At 40.2% G+C, this 16,539-nt stretch overlaps 1 protein-coding gene across 2 annotated transcripts in view; it reads right to left on the reverse strand.

The window, feature by feature from the left end:
* The window catches only part of RAB3GAP1 (RAB3 GTPase activating protein catalytic subunit 1), a 41,808-nt gene that overhangs the window by 14,279 nt on the left and 10,990 nt on the right, over window positions 1-16,539 (reverse strand). For both annotated transcript variants that reach the window (XM_089520130.1, XM_089520132.1), the window contains exons 7-16: window positions 15,809-15,974; window positions 12,081-12,180; window positions 10,761-10,842; window positions 9,671-9,739; window positions 7,942-8,015; window positions 5,556-5,648; window positions 2,724-2,890; window positions 1,849-1,947; window positions 1,273-1,445; window positions 728-782 (exon numbers count right to left, since the gene is read on the reverse strand). In XM_089520130.1, coding sequence (XP_089376256.1) covers window positions 728-782; window positions 1,273-1,445; window positions 1,849-1,947; window positions 2,724-2,890; window positions 5,556-5,648; window positions 7,942-8,015; window positions 9,671-9,739; window positions 10,761-10,842; window positions 12,081-12,180; window positions 15,809-15,974 — 1,078 coding nt within the window. The remainder of the gene's footprint in view (window positions 1-727; window positions 783-1,272; window positions 1,446-1,848; window positions 1,948-2,723; window positions 2,891-5,555; window positions 5,649-7,941; window positions 8,016-9,670; window positions 9,740-10,760; window positions 10,843-12,080; window positions 12,181-15,808; window positions 15,975-16,539) is intronic.

The following is a 16,539-nucleotide window of genomic DNA, read 5'->3' on the forward strand; positions in this document are numbered from 1 at the left end:
ACAATATAGCTGAGATCGGTAACCAGACAGTTATAGCTTGAATTCAAGCTATATGCTCTTGCATAAGGACACTTCACTCACACAAGTCCCTATCACCAATAAGCAGCAATTCCTGCCCCTCCAACTCATTCCAGTGTCTCAGGATCCCTCTGTTTCAGATGGTTGGATGCTGGGGACTGAAGAAACTGGAAGGGAGCCAGAAACCATAATTATGCAACAGAGCTGTATTCACATTTCTTTGGACCCAAGCCTCTGGTTCAAAAATGTTTAAAAAAATGCCCTTAACACTTAAGCCAGCTAGCACCACTGTTGATGTTTTAAAAGACAGGAACTGTTTTTGTGTTAACTGCTATTTTTAAAAGACACAGGCTCTAACAAGTTGAGATGTTATCCAACACATACAGTAACTGCAAGATAGTGACAGAAAAAGTAAAAGGATCTTACCAGGAGCCCTGGTGGTGCAGTGGTTAAATGCCTGTACTGCAGAAACTCACTCACAAACCATAATAATCAATACCAGCTAAAGGGCTCATGCTCAACTCAGGCTTGCAGCCTTCCGAGGTTGCTAAAATCAGTACTCAGATTGTTGGGGGCAATTAGCTTACATTTTGTAAGCTGTTTATGGAGTGCTTAAGTGCACTGATAAGCAGTATAGAAATGTACTTGCTGTTGCTATTGCTACCATAAAATTTTGAAAATGTTATATTGTTTTTTCTTTGATAGTTACCTGGAGTTTCTGATGAAGTAAACAACATCTCAGATCTGGAGCACCACTGGCTAACCTAACAAAAAGATACATTTATGTTACTAGCACTGTTATAGAAGAAACGTCTGCAAGATACAGTCACCATATGGTTTTCAGAAGGAGCAGTATATAGGTAAATGTGGAGTACAAACTTTCAAGTCTTGGACTGCAATCCAGAAATCCATTTAAGATGTTGCTGTAAATACTTTTACCAAACACCTGCCTCTTATGCTCAGTTATAGATTAAGCCCACTTGGGCACAGTCATAATTATCAGTCCAACCTCCTATGCAGGGTTATTTGTAATCTAAAATGCCATTTTAAAGGAGGTGCACCAAACACACACATAGTTCATACTGTCTTATATGGAGGCAGTTAAATGTGCTGAACACAGGAAGGCTTTTGTGGAAGCAACAAAATAATGCTCTTTCTAAAGCACCAAATCAGGAACCATATCACAAGCTATGGCTTTTGCATTCCCCTACTGTACACTATTACTCATAACTAAATGACATGAAGAGAACTCACCCTGGAATAAAGATGTTGTTCTCCCACCTGAAACGCATTTCCAAGACAAATTCCTGCCAGAGATGTGCAACTCCTTTGACCCCACCATGGTAAAAGTTGATCATACAAAGACAGAGGGCCAATTTGTAAGTCAGACTATCTGAAGGAGCAGATTTGAACTGGATGTAGAGATTCTAAACACAAGGAGCAAGCAAAGGAGAGGGAAGTTAAGCCAAACAAAAATGCATGAAATAAGACAGTGAAGCAAACATTAAAAACTAGTAAACATACACAAATGTATTTAATTTACAGAATACTGGGGTTACCTTAAAAGGCAAGGGGCTAATATATGAAAAACTATGTTTTTGTTTTTAAAGAATGGCAATGAAAACAATTTCATAATCAAAGCTCACAAAAATATCTTTACATTTCTCTGAAGATGCCAGCCACAGATGCTGGTGAAACATCAGGAACAAACTCTTCCAGAACATGGCCACATAGCCCAAAAAAACCACGAAAAACTTTTTTACATTTTTTTCCTTTTATTAAGCCATTAAAATGTAGTACATATTTCTTACAAATGTAGCCTGAACTTACATAGTCTTCATTATCTGGGGGAGGAAGGCTTCCTGCTGATGTACTAGTTCGTGCTTCAGATCCATCTGTCAATTTGTCAGCAGCATCAGGGAATAAGCACTTAAGGGGAAAGTTCACAGTGTCAGCTTTCATACAGATTTGCTATCCTGACACTTTTTCACAGGCATTAGATGCTACATCAAAATTCTGTCAAAGAAGGACTGTTAAAAATGCTTAGATGTTTTTTGTTTTGTAAGAAACCAAGTATTTTATAAAATCATTTATATTTGTTCTTCCCAAAATAAAGTACTCAAGCTGTTCACACTGTATCAGGCATAACAAAATAATCAAAACAATGGCAATATAATAGCAGCAAAAATAAAACAGCCAATGAACACGTATATAAAAGGCAAGCTCAAAAAACACTGCTTTCATTCTCCTTTTAAAGAAGCAAAAAGGAGAAAACTGAACAAGTTCCAAAGTCCAGATACTGAGATGGAAAAAGATGTTCTCAGTTCCTAACAGGAGGGCATAGTGCTTCAGTTACTAAAGTATCATGTAATTTACCTATTCAAAAATATGATTGACACTCTAATGTAGGTTCAAAGTAAGAAATCAGTGCAAGTTGCTAGAATATAAACATATCAAAGACCTGTGTTACTGTTAGCATTTTCAGGCTGAAGCTTGTATATACTTTAAGAATAGCCACAAAGAGAGCACACTGCAGCTGGCTAACCTCCATGTGACAAAGAAATATGTAACTATTTCAAGAACACCTTATTAGAAGAGATTATAGCTGACAAGCCACTCAAAGCTGGACAAAGTCACTCTTAGTTTGAAGAGAATGCAAATTCAAACACAGAGCTGCACCATTAAATTTAACATTAGTAACTTACCAATAGGATAGTATTGAGGACTTCATTATTTAATGGTGACTCATCTATGCCTCTGTGTTTACGAATCTTTTTCTTTGCAGTATGAACCATATTTGTCACTGACAGTTTATGGATTGGGACTGGTGCTGGCTCCGTGAGCTTTGACAAAGCATGGCTTATATCAGCATCTATAAATATCAGGATGTTTCAAAATAAGCTCAGAATTTATTTGGAATCCACATTTATGTCCTCATTTTCTACTCTTAATTTGATTTCTTAAGAAAAAATACAACTCCAAGGCGGTTTTGCTAAATCTGATTGTGCCATCTGCTGCCTGGTCCAGAATAAGTCTCAGAATGCATTACAATGTAACTGTGGATATCCTGCAAAAGCTAATCAAAACTAGATAATAAAATTATAACTTTCTCTGTAGGTAGCAAAGAAAAGAACACTGGTTCAAAACCTTTGGTCCTCCATTTGTTTTGGACTTCAACTTCCAGAAGTCCCAGCCAACTTGGCCAACGGTCAGGATTATTGGAACTGAAGTCCAAATCACTTGGAGGACCTGAGTTTGGGAACAACTGTTCTAGACAGAACATGGCCACTGTTTCCTTTGTTGGGGTCCTCCTCTCTGGTGAAGAGGCACTGAAAGACATTCTTGCAGAAACAACAAGGCCATGTCCTCTGTACTGTGGAAAAGGGAAAGATGCCAGACTAGAAATCCCTTTCCTTACATTTGGCCCTTTTGCTCTTTCTCCAGGCCCAGGGCTTTCCATAATTTCAAGCCTACTTGGTCCAGATCACGTTTTCAGTATAGGTCACAGGGATCTCCTCCAAAGCCCAGAAGGCCATACTTCTGACCACCATAATTGGGCAGTACTGGGCAGATTAATCCTCTTCCTCCCGACCTAGCAGAAATCCACTATGGATCCCTGGATTCTAGACACCATTGTTCACTGTTATTCACTAGAGTTCGCCCATCATTCCCATCCCAGGTTCCTTCCGTTACCAGTATCCAAATCTCTTTAAAAAAGGCTGTCACAGAGGTGACTGAATACCTCTTCCACCACATCAAGACAATAGAACCAGTGCCCTCAAGTGAGTGATTCGGAGCGGTCTAGTTATTTTTCCTGGTACCCGAGTGGGGAGTGGAGGGAAATCAAATCAATTTTTCACAGGTCCCAGTCCAACTCTCTCTTCTCCTTTTGCCTCCATCCTTCTGATGTGTCTACAGAGACTATGCACCAATCAGACATATGGAAATCTCAAAAAATATACATTTGGTGGACCCATTCCTCTAGATCAGACCTGCACAACTTGCCAGTAACTAAGGGCCAAAATTACATAGACTAACTTCTTCAGGCCACAGATAGGTTTTAATTAAATATCAATCAATCAATCAATCAATCAATCAATCAATCATATTAATTAGAATTAATTCCATTCTCCTCTTCCTCTTACTGGCCCTCTCCTCAGGAGAAAGCCAAGTGGCAGAAGAGCCTTGCTTCTCCTCCTCTGCCTCCCAGATTTCTCCTTGGGAGGAGGCCAAGTGACAGTGGAGCGTTGGGAGGCGAGTATTTGCCTCTGTTTCTTGTACACTGCCTGGCCTTCTCAGAAAGCCAGACAGTGGAGGAGCCTTGAGGATCAAAGGTTTGCCTATCCTCCTCCTCCTCCACCACCACCTGCCTTTCTCCCAGGAGAAAGACAGGCAGTGGAGGAGCCAAGAGAAAGCTGAGCAGTAGAGGAGCCTAGCAGGGCAAGCATTCGCCCCTCCTCCTCCTCCCATACATGGCCCTCACCTGAGGAGAAGGCTGACCAGTGTAGGAGCCTTGAAGTCATTTCACATCATCATGGGCCGTTCAAAACCCTTTGACAGGCTGCATGTGGCCTCCTTGCCATATGTTGTACAGGCCTGCTCGAGATGATCTGAAACACACTTTGTCTCATTCTTCCTCACCTCCCTGGGGGAAAGAGGAAACTGTTCACTCTGGCCCACTGGCTCAAAGCATGCATTTTCACAGCCTGAGGCACTAATGTTCCCTAAACCATTGCAGATCAGCACCCAATCTACTAAATTGGTGGCCACACCGCAGACTTTTCCCTGCTCCCCTTGGACAAATCTGTAGAGAAGCAGCATGATCCAAACCTTTGACCTTTGCTGGGCACTATAAACTGGACAGTTTTGCCTCAACCAAGGCTGCATCTGGAAGCACGATGCTGCAGCAGGTTCTTCCTAATTAGCCACATCCCCTTTCCCCCCTTTCCAGCTTGGGTGTATCCCCACTTGAGAATGTATACTTTGCTGCATACAGAGAATGGTACATTAGGTACTATCATGATAGTTCATTCTTGTATGCAGAAAAAAGGAGACATCCATGCCCATCCTGGGCAGTGTTTTCCTGTTTCTTAATAAATTTCTTCCTCCTCTTGTAGTTAATTTCTAGCTCTCTCTATCCTACTCTGTGGCCAGAACTGAGGATGGATCAGGGGTGGGGCACGGACTTATTGTTCTGGCATTCCTTGCCTAGTTAGGGCAGCAACAGGAAATAACCCAGCTGGGGATGTCTCCCTTTACCACACACAAGAATAATAAGTACTCAATGTGCCAATCAATTATTTTTTTTGGCTTGAAAATAGGTAAAAACAGACTAAACAGGAGGAGAAATAAAAATAATACTGCTCTGAGGAAGTGGAAATTGTTTTACACTAACATGCCTTAATCCTGTAACTCAGGTACCACTATTAGTTTTCTCAAATGGATCTTACTTCCACAGTGGTGAATACTTTACTACTTTCACAAGTACAATGACCAAGAAAAAGAACTTTCTAAAAGAAAATCATATTAACTTCTACCTTTGCCCTCTTCTTCAAATGCTGATCTTCCTAGAATCTCATCTGTTGATTCTTTTCGACGACAGAGTTTGAAAAATTCAGTAACAAAATCACCTAAAAAAGGGGAAGAGAAGATATAATTTAAATATACAATGGAATTCTTTGTGATTAGTTTTTCTAGTGTTAGTTTTTGATCTATTCGACAGTGAAACCCTTCCTTGGAGTGTGATAAAGCCTCCTTCTTTGGAGGTTTTTAAACAGAAGCTGGATGACTGGGGTGCTTTTATTGTGAGTTCCTGCAAGGCAGGGGTTTGGACTGGATGGCCCTTGAGGTTTCTTCCAACTCTATGATTCTACTGAGGTGCAGTTTTTCACTTTGGTTTAATTGACATGCCCAGCATGGCCGGATAATAAATAAAATGTGAGAAGAATATCAAACTTTCTATAGTAATATCAGTGCATATAAGCACTTATCTTGTGAGGTAAACATATGCATTGCATTATGTTAAAGAAGTAATGCCCTGGGACACATATGTTTGGTTAACTGTGATATACCTGTAGGTTAATGAATGTATGAATTACATTTGAACCCCGAATTTCTTCTGTAGTAACCTTGACTTTAACATAAAATTTGAAAACAGAGGCAGAAATAACATGGAAAGAATAGGGATAGGTTCCAACACTACCAAAAAGAAGAGCTCTTCAACATATTTAATGAACTTTTTACCCCAAACAAACAATATGCACATGAGACAAAAAACAACCAGATCAGGTAAGCCTTGCATGAGTAAATAGAAATATTCTGAAGATTCTAGAAACCACCTGAAAGCTTCCAAAATCCATCCAGGCATTACTTTCTTTCATTAGCCTCCACTTTTCCTATGATATCTATTTTAGTGGCCAAATAGATGCATGCTTCTTTAATATGCTGGGGATCCATTGTGAGGCAGACCTAACGGCTTTCTCATTTTCTGTTTTGCTGTTGACAATGTTCAGTAAGGGATTTTGAAGGCAACTGCTGCGTAACTTGTCGGGTTTAGATAGACATGCATGGCTACAAAATGATCAGCTAGGGCAGAATCCTGAACTCTTTCTTAGAATCAGTTTTATTGCACTGCTTATTGAAGACACATGCAGCAACCCAACACTAAAGTCTATGTTTCTCTGGGCCTCCTTCACCATCCCCCTATTGTTGATGCTTCTAAAATATTTCCAACCAGCCAGAAAAGTGGGGACTTGGTGAGCATTAACAGACTTTGTAAAAAGGAGCTTCTTTGTCAGAAGCTTGTTAACTGAGGTATGCCTGTATTCTTATAGCAAGCCAAATCAAATTAAGAGGTTTCCAGATGTCATGTTAAACTATAATTTAGTATATTACAAGCAAGTCATAATGCATCTTCTTGAACCTTGGATAAATGTGCTTTGTCTCACTCTCCATGCAGCCAGGATGAGTAGTTCTACTTTTGCTTAGCAATGATTTGTCATATTGTCTGGAACAATAATCTACAGTCAGCATTAATTATGGTTAATTTCAAACAAACAAACAAACTTTAAAGCAAAGTTGCTGAAACTTGGCCTGTTTAAACCAACACCAACATTAATGATAAGTACAGTTCCAAATCTTGTTATGCTAAATTAAGGTTTGCTCTAACATCCAAGGGCTGCCATAATGACATGCATTTATTGTACTTAACATCATCCATAGGTGTGTTACAGATTTTACAAAAATTATACATTTTTCAAAAAGCAACATCACTAATATTCCTTAAACACTGCAAGCTGCAGTTTGGTAAACAATATTCACCTTTAACCAAAAGTCGCACTGAAGAACCTAGAGATTCCTAGAGAAGTGGTCTCTTGAATAAAAACATAGTGTTTTTGTTATTAGCGATTTTTCCGCATTCACGAGGGTCCTATGACCCTAACCCCAATGAATGTGGAGGGATGAGTGTATATGAATAAGAGCTATATTTGTGTTATTCTGCAAAGACTACACCTTCCTAAGTTTGTGGAGGGGATCTCCTCTGTTTTGCACCAGTAGGAACAATACATCATGTGAGTATATGAGAGAGGGCCCTCTCCTCTTTGGTGATCTGTTTATGGAATGTCCTCCGCTTAGGGGCCCAACTGCCACCAATGATGGCTTCATTTCAGTGCCAAGCTATCTAATGCTTTTATCCAATTTGTATATGGTTTTAATTCGCTTTTACCTGTTACATATTTTGACATTTTTTTACTGTTATAAATTTTAAATTATTGTAACTAATTTCATTTTACACCACTCTAAGGCATTTGGAGATAAGACATAGCTCTAATGGATGTTTTTATACACCATGGATTCTTAACCAAAATACTTCAAATATTATGAAGAAACCTGAAAAAAAGATATACATTCTGGGTTGCTTACTCAATAAGCATTGTGGATTATCAGCTTTTCTAACTCTTACAGACCACTGAGGTGCCTGAAGAGGATCCAAGTCTCTAAAAAAGAAAAAAAAAAGTTACCCACTGCATTAATTATGCATATTGAAGACAGCAACCTCAAGGACTTCCATATTAATCCTCCACATACTAATAACAGAATACATTTAATCCCACTTTCCATTTTTTACTTATTTAGTTATTCTTTCTTACTTTGTCTAATCCTGTTATTATCATCTCTGTCAATTCAAGACTATCATGCATAGGGCTAGGTTCCCAGAAAGGCACAGTACCTCTTCCTCTTATATATGGCATTAGTAGCTTATTACATTTGAACTATCAAAGGCCTTTGGTGTTTTTCTAATTACTTTTCTCATCATCATCAGCAGCAGCAGCATCATCAGCAGCAGCATATGAGATTATGCAAGATCATGAATCTCATGGAAACTTGCAAGCTAAGATACCACAACTGAAAAGAAAGATGGTGTGTTTGATATCTACAAAAATGGGAGTTTGTTGGTTTGGCCCATGACCATTTCAATAATATATCTTCCAAAAAGGGATGGGGAAGGATTTTTTTTAAAAAAAAAAACTTTAGATCTTCAAGATTATGAAAACCAATACAGTGGATTTTGCTAGAAAAAGCATTGCTTAGAGAAGAGAGCATTGAGAAGCAATATAAAAGCCATCTTCTAAGACTTGAAAAGTTGTCACATATACCACAGACCAAATTTGTTTTCTGTAACTCTTGGAGTTAGGATTTTGTCTAAACATTACTAAGAGGTTCCTGAGGGTATGAGACATTTTTAAGAAAAGCCCGAATACCCACTGCTCAAGGATATGCATGGTAGGCTGTCTTAAATTATGCTTGAGGCCATTCTAATGTTCTGAATCCAAAACGCTACTTGACAAACAAAAGCACTGCTCATGTATGAAAAATATACTATAGTTTATAGGTGCATAGCTTCATTTAGCCAAGAATTTCTGTACAAAGTTATGCCCAGAAAGGAAGGTCAGCATGAATGCTACAGTATTTATGACTATTCATAAGTAATAAAGACTTGCCAACAAAGGCCTGTTCCGGACGGGCGTATAGTACATCCCCAGGACGTACTAGGGTTAGGAAGGGGCGTCACTTCCTGATGCCCCTAACCCTAGTACGTACTGGGTATGTACAAAATGGTGGCGTCCATTCCACACGGGCACCACCATTTTGATGTTGCGGACGCATAGCGTCCACACGTTCTGTGCGCGAGTGCACGACTAGCACCTCACGGCGTCACATCCGGGGCACAAAAAGAAGCGCCATTTTGTGGCTTCTTTTTGCTCTGCGAGGGAGCCGCACGGTTTGGCCGCTGCGGCTCCCTCGCGAAGCAACCGGCAGCACTGGCAGACTGCCGCTTTCAGGTGGTCTGTAACGCGCCTAAGTTAGCTGGGATTCTTAGACAAGGTAGGATCTTGAAACAAGCTCCTCAGATATTTGGATTAGAACAGTACTTCTCAAATAGTGGGGCGGGCCCCCCAGGGGGGGCGTGAGGCTCCATAAAGGGGGGCGCGAAATGTGTTATGCAGAGGTGTACTTATAACAATTTTATAGACAAATGATACTATTTACAGTCGCGCGGGGGCGCGAAATGTTTTTTTCTTCCTAGGGGGGTCATGACAGAAAATAATTGAGAAGCACTGGATTAGAAAAACATAAACAATATACTTACGAATAAACATCATTATCTACAATTATGCCCTCTGTTAGATGAGGCCATGTAGTTGCTAAATGGAGTTCACTAAAAACAGAAGGAAGTACAATTGTAAACAGAGTCCAAAAATCAACACACTAACACTGGCAATTGTTCTGATCCAAACCTAGTCTTGTGTGAAAAGTAGGGCTCCTTCCATCCACAGAAAGCTTTTGCTCTAGTCAGGGATCCTATTAGCAGAAGTGGAGAGAAAGAAGACTTGCCAATTTTCTCTCTATCTCCTCAAGGGCACTAACAGACGCACACACATGCCTCAACTCTACCTGCACTGTGAATTTACCATTATCATTTTTCTTCTCCTGTATGATGTTTACATTTTGGTTGATGGAAAAAAACAACAGTGAAGCTTTGAAGGTTTGCATGATACCTTTTGTGGCTGGCCAATAAAGTGATCACTCTTTTTGGATTATGAGGTATGGTCAACATGGCTATCCTTGAATACTACTCTAAAGGGTTCACTTATCCTCCAGAACAGTTTTACAGAGGGCACAAGGGACTGCAGAGAGAAGAGGGAATCTCCCCACTACACACCTTCCAACACTGGGGACACCCCAAGCCAAGTTCCACCCATACCCAAACTGAAATTCAAGATTTACGCCTATAGCTTTACAATCCAGTACATTTTGTGTTTGCAGTTAACCAACAGCACATATATTTACTTTTATCCTTTAAATATATGGAAGTTAAAAACTTAAATCACTTCCTGGCTGCATAGTGTATAACTGAATTGAGACAGCAATGTGCCCTAATGTTCCATCCACAGTAGATGTTTCTGAGTTTTCTATTGGAGCAGCTGGATAGAAGTATTACATTTCTAGGAAAATACAAATGTTTATGTGCAGTGCCACAAAACCACTACTTTTGGGTAACAAGTACATTTGCAAAGCCTTATTCATCTGCTATATGTTAAGTCACAGAAAATTACAAGAACAAAATCAGTATTAAAAAGTGCTGTTGTGTGGCAAAGTGACTTCACGTGTGGACTTCTCAAACCAACAAAGACAACTTCATTCAACTGGCCTGCATTATTTACCATATTAGATCTTACCTGATAGGATCCTCACAAGCGCCAAATGGCAACTTTCCAAATTCAAGGCCTCCAACTTCTCCTCCAACTAAAGCATCAATATCTATTGACAAAGCATGTTGTACATTACATCAGCATTAAGTAACAACACTCATTGAACAATTGGCTAAATGCAATTTTATACCTATTTCAGGTGAATCATTAAAATCAGTGGGACTTAAAATAGTACTGATTAACAAGTCTGACTCATTTCAATGGGCGTGCTCTTGATAAGACTATAACTGGATTTAGCTCAATATCCTAAAACAGATAGTAATCCATGTGATCTGGAAAGAAAATAAAATAGCCACCACAAACAGTCTTAATATCCTAGTTACAAATGAACTACATAATCAGACATCATTTTATACAGATTATTTTCAGACTTATCAAGTGAATCAAGGGGGACACACCATGCAGTTTGCATATAGCCTCTCCCATTTTTGTGGTCTCACTGCTTAGTTTGCCACTGCACTGCTGCAATTCAGCAATGATACGGCAATAGCAAAAACAAGCAATGCACCTGAACTCACAAGGGGCTGTTTGCTATCACTGCAAGAATAAGCAACTTCTCTTTTAAAACAAGGCACAAAGAGAGTGCACACCATGTTTTAAAATCACATGATGATTGTTGGAACTCTTCCAAGAAATTCTTATATGAGAGACCATTTGTTTGTAACTACGAATGCATCCACACTGTAGAAATAATGAAGTTTAACACCACTTTAACTGCCATGGCTCCATCGGACAGAATCCTGGGACTTTACCACCAGCACTCTTTGGCAGAGAAAGCTAAATACCTTGTAAAACTATAAATCCCAGAATTCCATAGGCTGCATTATTTCTGCAGTATAGATGCACCCTACATCTACACTGTTGTGAGGGAGGGAGTTCTACATCAGAAAAGAATTATGCAAACAGGACACCACTGAGAAAATCAAATTATTCACTGTCAATAGGAAAATATCACTAAGGATTACTTAACTTCAAGAATGTCTCTGTGTTACTGGAACTCTTTCACATACCAGAATAGATAATATACTTCCAAAATATCAAAAATGGCTTTATTATTTCTAGAACCATTTTCAAACTCTCTTCAATTATAAAAGCAGCCAATCAGATTCAAAGCACCCCCTCTTTGTACATTGCTAACTCCCTGTCTTGCCAAAAGTCTTTAGTAGCATAGTTCTTTCTATCTGCATCATTTTATATACTAAATTTGATGGAATAAAGCTGTAATATCCACATAATCAAAACATAACATGACATAATATAATAATTATTATAATTATAATATCCCACCTGGTGGCTGTTGAGGCCAAAAATACTGCTGCCAGTCCTGAAGCACATATGTAAGTCTAATGCTTATGGTTATTGGAGGTAAAGGAGTTAATGGGCAGCCCTAGAAGACATACATAAAGAAACCCATAAGAAGTTAGGACCAAGATTTGTACATTTTTGTTTTAGTCTAAATGGGACACAAAGAAATATCTGAGAACAGAGTCCCAATATTGCTATGATTTATTGCATTGGATACAAGTACATAAAGATCATTCATCATTCTTCTTTCGAAACACTCAAATTAAACAGTTTAATATTATAACTGGTAAGTAAGTAAGTTACAATAAGCTGGCACAACAAAAAGCTAGTCTACTTATTGCAATTAGAAACCCAAGACTCTTTTGGCCTCAAAATTTCTGCTAGCAGGAGACACACGTACTATAAATAGCTATCTCCTTGTATTGCACAGCAACCTATGAAGCTTACTTGAGTTCCAGAAGCAGCCTGAGATTAATAGTGGTGACTATTGTTCAGAAAAGGAAAAGAAAGCTCTACTGCACATGCAAATGCCCCTCAGTCCCTTTGGCAGCATAAGCTCAGTACATTAAAGTGAAAGAAAACAGCTGATGATTGCTGGATACTTATATGAATTGCCCACTCTAGATCTGATCAGTGAATGGGTGGACTCCATTATAAAATACTCAATGTGAAATTATACCAAATAATATTGGGTGAAGCAAATGTATGCTCAGTGGAGCTAAATATCCAAGGACCATGTGGAGTAGTGGTTTGAACATTGGACTACAACTGTGGAGGCCAGGGTTTGAATCCCCACTGGGTGTTCTTCGGCAAGTTACATTCTCTCAGTCTCAAAGGGAGGCAAAGGCAACCCTGATCTGAAAAAATCTTGCCAAGAAAACCCTGTGACACTTCACCAAAAGTCAGAAACAACTTGAAGGCACACAGCAACAATTCATCCATTTATTCAAGTCAGCATTTAACGTTTCAGTCTCATGCACTATGCAATTCTCCATGTATTTCAAATGTACTATGCCTATCATTTAGAAAGAGCAAATCTTTAAACACATCAGAAAAGACCACACTGATATTTCATCTTTCTCCAGGATGATAAAAGGGGAAAGAACTAAAAAAGTAAGATTAATAGCAACAACTGTTATGATTACATCCCTAGAGAGGCCAGTATGGCCCCATCCCTGCTCTCCCTTTGACAGCAGATAAAAACATTTTTCAAACTGACAAGGGTTGGGTTATAAATGCTGTGTAATTCAGATTTTAAGGTTTATATATAGTTTAATACATAACTGTTTTAACTTTTAAATTTTAGTTGTTTTTTTAACTTTCATATTTATACATTTTAATGTTTTGGGATTCTTTTTAAATTGTATTGTTTTAAACTTTCTGTTCACCGCCTTGGGTCCCTATATTGGGAGAAAGGTTGCATATAAGTAAACAAAATAAGGAGAAGAAAACCCCATTCATTCTTAATCCCACTATCATTAATGAATAGGAAGATAAAGAAAAATATTTTTTTTTAAATTTATATGAGTTTATTAAATAATAAATAATAAAAATTTTATTTATATACCGCCCTTCCATAAGATCAGGGCGGTTTACAACATTTAAAATACACAGTATTCATTAAAACCACAGAAAAACTACATAAATCATACAATAACACAAAGCAAAAACAGAAACAAAAACAAAAAGCCCCCGGGTTAGCCAATCCATTGCCTGTGCGGCGGGGGGGGGCCTATGGGACCTTATTCGGGGAATGCTATCTGAAACAGGTAGGTCTTCAGATCCCGTCTGAATTGGGCCAGGGAGGTAGCTGAGCGGAGCTCTATGGGCAGCGTATTCCAAAGGGCCGGGGCGGTGATGGAAAAGGTCCTCCTAGAGGTGGAGGTCAATCTCGCCCCGGGAACCCTAAGTAGTTGCTGCCCAGATGTTCTGAGGGTGCGGGGCGGAATGTACGGGGAGAGGCGGTCCTTCAGGTATCCTGGGCCCAAGCCATTTAGGGCTTTATAGGTCATCACCAACACCTTATATTGCACCCAGAAGCGAATGGGCAGCCAATGGAGGTCTTTTAAAACCGGTGTTATATGGCTGGCCCTGGACGTACCAGTGACCAGCCTGGCTGCCATGTTCTGCACCATTTGAAGCTTCCGGGTTTGGTATAAGGGTTGCCCCATGTAGAGTCCATTGCAGAAATCCAGTCTCGAGGTTACCAGGGCGTGTACCACAGTTTCAAGGTCCCTCTGGGCCAGGTACGGGCGCAGCTGGCGAATAAGCCGAAGCTGATGACAGGTGCTCTTGACCATCGCATTCACCTGAGCAGTCAAGTGAAGGGACGAGTCAAGAAGCACCCCCAGACTGCGCACGGAGTCCTTCACAGAGAGCGTGACCCTGTTCAGGACAGGTGGAACCACCGTCATTCCTGGACCAGGGGAACCTATCACGAGTACCTCCGTCTTCTCTGGATTCAGCCTGAGTCGGTTTTCCCTCATCCAGCCCATTACTGACTCCAGACAGGCCACGAGAGGAGAGACGCCATCCTCAGTCACTGCATCAGTCGGAGACATAGAGAATATTATTTGGGTGTCATCAGCGTACTGATAACCCCGCGCCCCATGTCTCCGGATGATCTCTCCCAGCGGTTTCATGTAAATGTTAAATAGCATGGGAGACAGAATGGCTCCTTGAGGGACCCCAGTTTTAAGGGCCCTCTCGCCGGAGCACACGTCTCCCAGCTGCACCATCTGGGACCTCCCGGAGAGGTAGGACCGGAACCACTGGAGCGCAGTGCCCCCGATACCCACCTCTGCCAGGCGCCCCAGAAGGATACCATGGTCTATGGTATCGAAAGCCGCTGAGATGTCCAAGAGCACCAACAGGGACACGCTTCCCCTGTCGATGCCCAGACGGAGATCATCGACCAAGGCGACCATGGCCGACTCAACCCCATAACCCGCCCGAAAGCCAGTTTGAAATGGGTCCAGATAATCCGTTTCATCCAAGACCCCCTGAAGCTGGATTGCAACCGCCCTCTCGATCACCTTCCCCAAGAATGGCAGCAGTGAAACTGGCCGATAATTATTATACACCAGGGGGTCGAGGGAGGGCTTTTTTAATAAAGGTTTTACTATGGCCAATTTAAGAGCAGATGGAAATTGCCCTTCCCTCAGAGATGTGTTAATAATCCGGCGTAACAATGAAGTTACAGCCGGTCCCCCCTGGGCTGCTAGCCACGAGGGACAGGGATCGAGAGAGCAGGTTGTCTTCCGAACACTTCCGAGGATCTTGTCCACATCATCGGTACTTACCAACTCAAACCGATCCAGCTTATTATTAACATATTGCCTTACGTACCAACAAATTATTCACATCCTATCTCAAAGGTGTCCTCAGCTATAAACTAATCAATAGGAGGAGATAAGGAAAATGTCCAAGTCTTCCTGATCAAACCAACAGCATCATATACATTTCCATCAAATCATGTGAATAAACCAAAGTCTGTATTATGTCCACAAGATCTGAAGTATTATTGTAGCTGTTCCTGCCTGTGCCCATGAATTTGCATCCCATCTGCATGAACTAACAGAAGATGCATATTCATCTCACTTTGGCCTGTACAATATCTAGGTTTGAATATAAGAGTTACAGGTAGAAGAAGCATTTGACTACTCTTGTGAAGAAAATCTTGGCATGTGCACTCACACAGTTATACTTACAATCTTTGATTTGAAGATGTCCAAAAGTCCTGATAAATGAGTATACTGACTGGGCACTTTGCGAAGATGAACCATTTCAAAATCTGTTCTGACTCCAGGACCCTGACACTCTCCAACATACATTCTTCGCCACTTGTGATGAATTTGCACAAATACCGGCACCTGGCTGCAAAATATTTAGAAGTTTAAATATGTTTTAAACAGACTATAATCTAGCAAACCAAAATCCAAAACACACTGCAGAAATAATCCTGTTTGAGATCACTTTAACAGCCCTGGTTCAATGCTATGGTATTCTGAAAACTGTAGTTTTGTGAGATATTTAGCTTTCTCTGTCAGACAGCTCTGGTGCCACAATAAACTACAAATTCCCAGGGCTCCCTAGCTCTGAGCCAGGGCACTTAAAGCGGTCTCAGACTGGATTATTTCTGCAGTGTGATTTGAACCAGAGTGCAAACAGACCACACAATTTGCCATGATATCCTAAACCCATTTACCAGGAGTCCAAACTATGCTTGAGATTGTTAGAACAATCAGCCATGTCAAATAATATAAAAGAAAAATTACAGAAATTAAGTTAGTCATAACAAATATTAGGTTCCACTAATTTCAATGATTTTAACCTAGTGTGTGTATGTGCTAGAAAACTCTAGCCAAGTTTCATTTTGCAGAACATGTGCACAAACTAAAAACCAAGTGCACAGAAGGAAACACATCCTATGCAGTGGGCC

Source organism: Sceloporus occidentalis, unplaced genomic scaffold, assembly GCF_023333645.1.
Source record: "Sceloporus occidentalis isolate IW3139 unplaced genomic scaffold, rSceOcc1.0.p SCAF_4, whole genome shotgun sequence".
NCBI lineage: Eukaryota > Metazoa > Chordata > Lepidosauria > Squamata > Phrynosomatidae > Sceloporus > Sceloporus occidentalis.